The sequence below is a fragment of the Arachis ipaensis genome, chromosome B10 (assembly GCF_000816755.2).
Source record: "Arachis ipaensis cultivar K30076 chromosome B10, Araip1.1, whole genome shotgun sequence".
Lineage (NCBI taxonomy): Eukaryota > Viridiplantae > Streptophyta > Magnoliopsida > Fabales > Fabaceae > Arachis > Arachis ipaensis.
In genome coordinates this window covers 107,752,463-107,755,725 of record NC_029794.2, presented here as the reverse complement: position 1 = coordinate 107,755,725, position 3,263 = coordinate 107,752,463, and the positions used below count along the sequence as shown (strand labels likewise).

The following is a 3,263-nucleotide window of genomic DNA, read 5'->3' as shown; positions in this document are numbered from 1 at the left end:
GCTTTTGATACCATGAAAGAGATTAATCCCTTGCCTATTTCATTAGAATAGTCTGTTTATATATACTACATAGAAGAGTATAATTAGGCTATAATTAAGGAACCTAATCAGGCTATAAATCAGGAAACTAAATATACACTTAACAAAGATGATATACAAAATCTGTCAGAATATATTTATCACATATTCTAACAATCATAATTACCAAGGCTTATCCTCCTCAATTCAATCATCCATGAGACCTTCATTCAATCAACCACCACCTCCTTCAGCATCCTTTCATCAACCTCAATCATTTCTTGCAAATTCAACTTCAAATCAAGAGTTATCGTGGTATCCAAATTCTGGTTTTAGTCACCATCTCACTCATGATGCTTCAAATTTAATCTCTTCATTAGATTATACAGGACCAGATCAACTCTACATTGCTGATGGTTCAGGTTTACCTATTCATAGAACTGGTTATTCATATTTCGCTACTCATCATACAAATAAAGTTTTTATACTAAAAAATATGTTACATGTCCCTTCTCTTGCAAAGAATTTAATAAGTATTTTAAAATTTTTCCTAGACAACAATGTGTTCTTCAAATTTCACCTATTTCACTGTGTTGTTAAATCATAGGATTCCAAAAAAATTATTCTTCAAGGACAACTTAGAAATGGCTTATATGTTTTTGATCAATTTTGTATTTCTAAACCAAGTCATGTGAAGTCTGATTTTAATGCATTTTTAGCCTCATGTAAGACAAATATAAAATTATGGCATAAAAGATTAGGCCACTACTCATCAATAACAGTAGCGTCTGTTCTTAAACACTATAATATTCATCTCTTGAATAATAAAATTCATGATTCTTTTGTTTGTAAATCCTGCTGTAAAGGCAAAATGCATTCTCTCCCTTTTCAATATTCGGATTCCACTTATAATGCACCTCTACAACTTGTTTTCTTGGATGTTTGAGGGCCTGCCCCGATTACTTCTAGATCTGACTTTAAATATTATCTAAGCATTGTTGATGTCTACACTAGATACACATGTATTTATCTTTTAACTACAAAGCCCCAGGTCTTCTCTATCTTTCAGCAATATAAACAAATGATGTAAAAACAAACTGGTAAGAATTTAAAAGCTATCCAATCTTATAATGCAAAAAAAAATTTGTCCACTGATTTCAGAGTGTTTCTATAATCTAATGGCATAATTCACAGATTGTCATGCCCTCATACTCACCAACAACAAAGTGTTGTAGAGAGAAAGCATAGACATATTTGTGAGATGGACTTAACACTTTTAGCTACTACAAAATTGCCAATGCATTATTGGGAGGATGCATTCCTTACTGCAACATTTTTAATCAATAGATTCCTTACTAAAAATTTGAATATAAGGTCACTATATGGAATCTTTCACGGCATCAAACCAGATTACTCTATTATCAGAGTCTTTGGTTGTACCTGTTACTCACATTTAAGGCCTTTTAATAAAACTAAATTAGAATTTAGGTTTGAATAGTGTATATTTTTAGGTTATATACCTTTTTCAAAAGGTTTTAAATGTTTGAAATAAGATGGCAAAGTTATTGTAGCAAGGAATGTGATATTTGATGAACAAATTTTTCCCTATTTATTTTCTTTTGTTAAATTTGATTATGCTACTGCTAAGTATATTTCTGCATATGAATCTGTTATTATACCTCAAATTCCTATTTCTAATATTTCTATTTCTCAAGTACCTTCTGTTATAAGTCAACCTGCTACTACTGCTACTACTGCTGCTGCTGCTGCTGCTACTACTACTACTACAACTGTTGCTGCTACTGCTACTATTGCTACTACTACTGATACTACTACTGCTACTACTACTATTAACCTATCATCATTAGCTACCTCAGATAGTTCTCCTAAGCGATCAAGTTCATCTTCACACTCTCAAATTGATTCTTCATACTTTCAGCAATCTTCTCATTCCTCTATTGTACCAACTTCTGGTTCAAAAATTCAACTACTAAAGCTACTTACTACTATTGCAACCACATCTACTATTGACCTATCATCATCAGCTACCTCAGACAGTTCTCCTAAGCGATCAAGTTCATCTTCACACTCTCAAATTGATTCTTCATGCCCTCAGCAATCTTCTCATTCCTCTATTGTACCAACTTCTGGTTCAAAAATTCAACTACTAAAGTCACTTACTACTATTGCAACCATATATCTGAACACTCATCACATGGTCACTAGGTCTAAATCTGGTATTACAAATCCAAAGTCTTTTCTTACCTATACTTCCAATTATGATTTGACTAACAATATGCCTAAGTCTGTGCCTCAAGCATTGAATTCCTCTCATTGGCTTCAAGCCATGAAAGAGGAATATAATGCCTTAATAAAAAATAAAACATGGCATCTTGTGTAGCCACCACCTAATTCTACAATCATAAAATGGTTGTTTTCTATAAAACGTTCACCGGATAACTCTATTTTAAAATATAAGACACGTCTGGTAGCAAATAGATGTCATCAAATTGAGGGCATGGATTATTCTTAGATTTTTAGCCCTGTAATTTGTCCAACTGTAATGCCCTACCACACAGAACTTTACACTATAGTTGTAAATTAACGGTGGTGAGGCATTACGACACTTAGAAAAGAAAATACATATATAGTGATAGAAGGATAACATTATAACTAGGAGCCCGTAAAGAAAATAAATACTAAAAACCGTTAAATCCACACAGACGTGTTAAAGTGATAAATGTCATATACAAAAGCGAAATATATATTCATAAGTTCAAGTGAAGATACATAACAGTCACTAGTCTCGACCCGCGAAGAAAGACCGGCTAGAATATTACAATACTAGAGATATAAAAAATAAACAACCTATCTCTCCAACAAAAGCCTCTAAGAGGAATTTAAGTTATACAACAACACATTTTAAAAGGAGAGAAAACTCTAGAGCCAAAATAAATCTCAAAATAATCCTCTTTGCTTCACCACCTGAATTTTGCACTCTCTCACTGAGGTGCGTTGCGTCCTATATCTAAAAAACATGATAACAATAACGGGTGAGAATCTGAAGGCTCTTAGTAGGATAACACTTCCAAATAAAAACTACATAAGGAAATATGAATCCTCTAGGTAATTTTGATCTCCAAATTTGTAGGAATCCAAGTCTAGGGTCTTAACTAATCCATACAGGGTTAAATTTGCAAAGGTAAGAGTATTTAAACTGCCACCAATCTTATCCATTTCCAACA

At 32.8% G+C, this 3,263-nt stretch overlaps 1 protein-coding gene across 1 annotated transcript; it reads left to right on the top strand.

Moving 5' to 3' along the window:
- On the top strand, window positions 236-2,419 carry LOC107620966 (uncharacterized serine-rich protein C215.13-like). Its single transcript, XM_016323036.1, has 2 exons — window positions 236-440; window positions 1,734-2,419. The coding sequence occupies exons 1-2, from the start codon at window positions 236-238 to the stop codon at window positions 2,417-2,419; spliced, it is 891 nt and encodes a 296-aa protein (XP_016178522.1).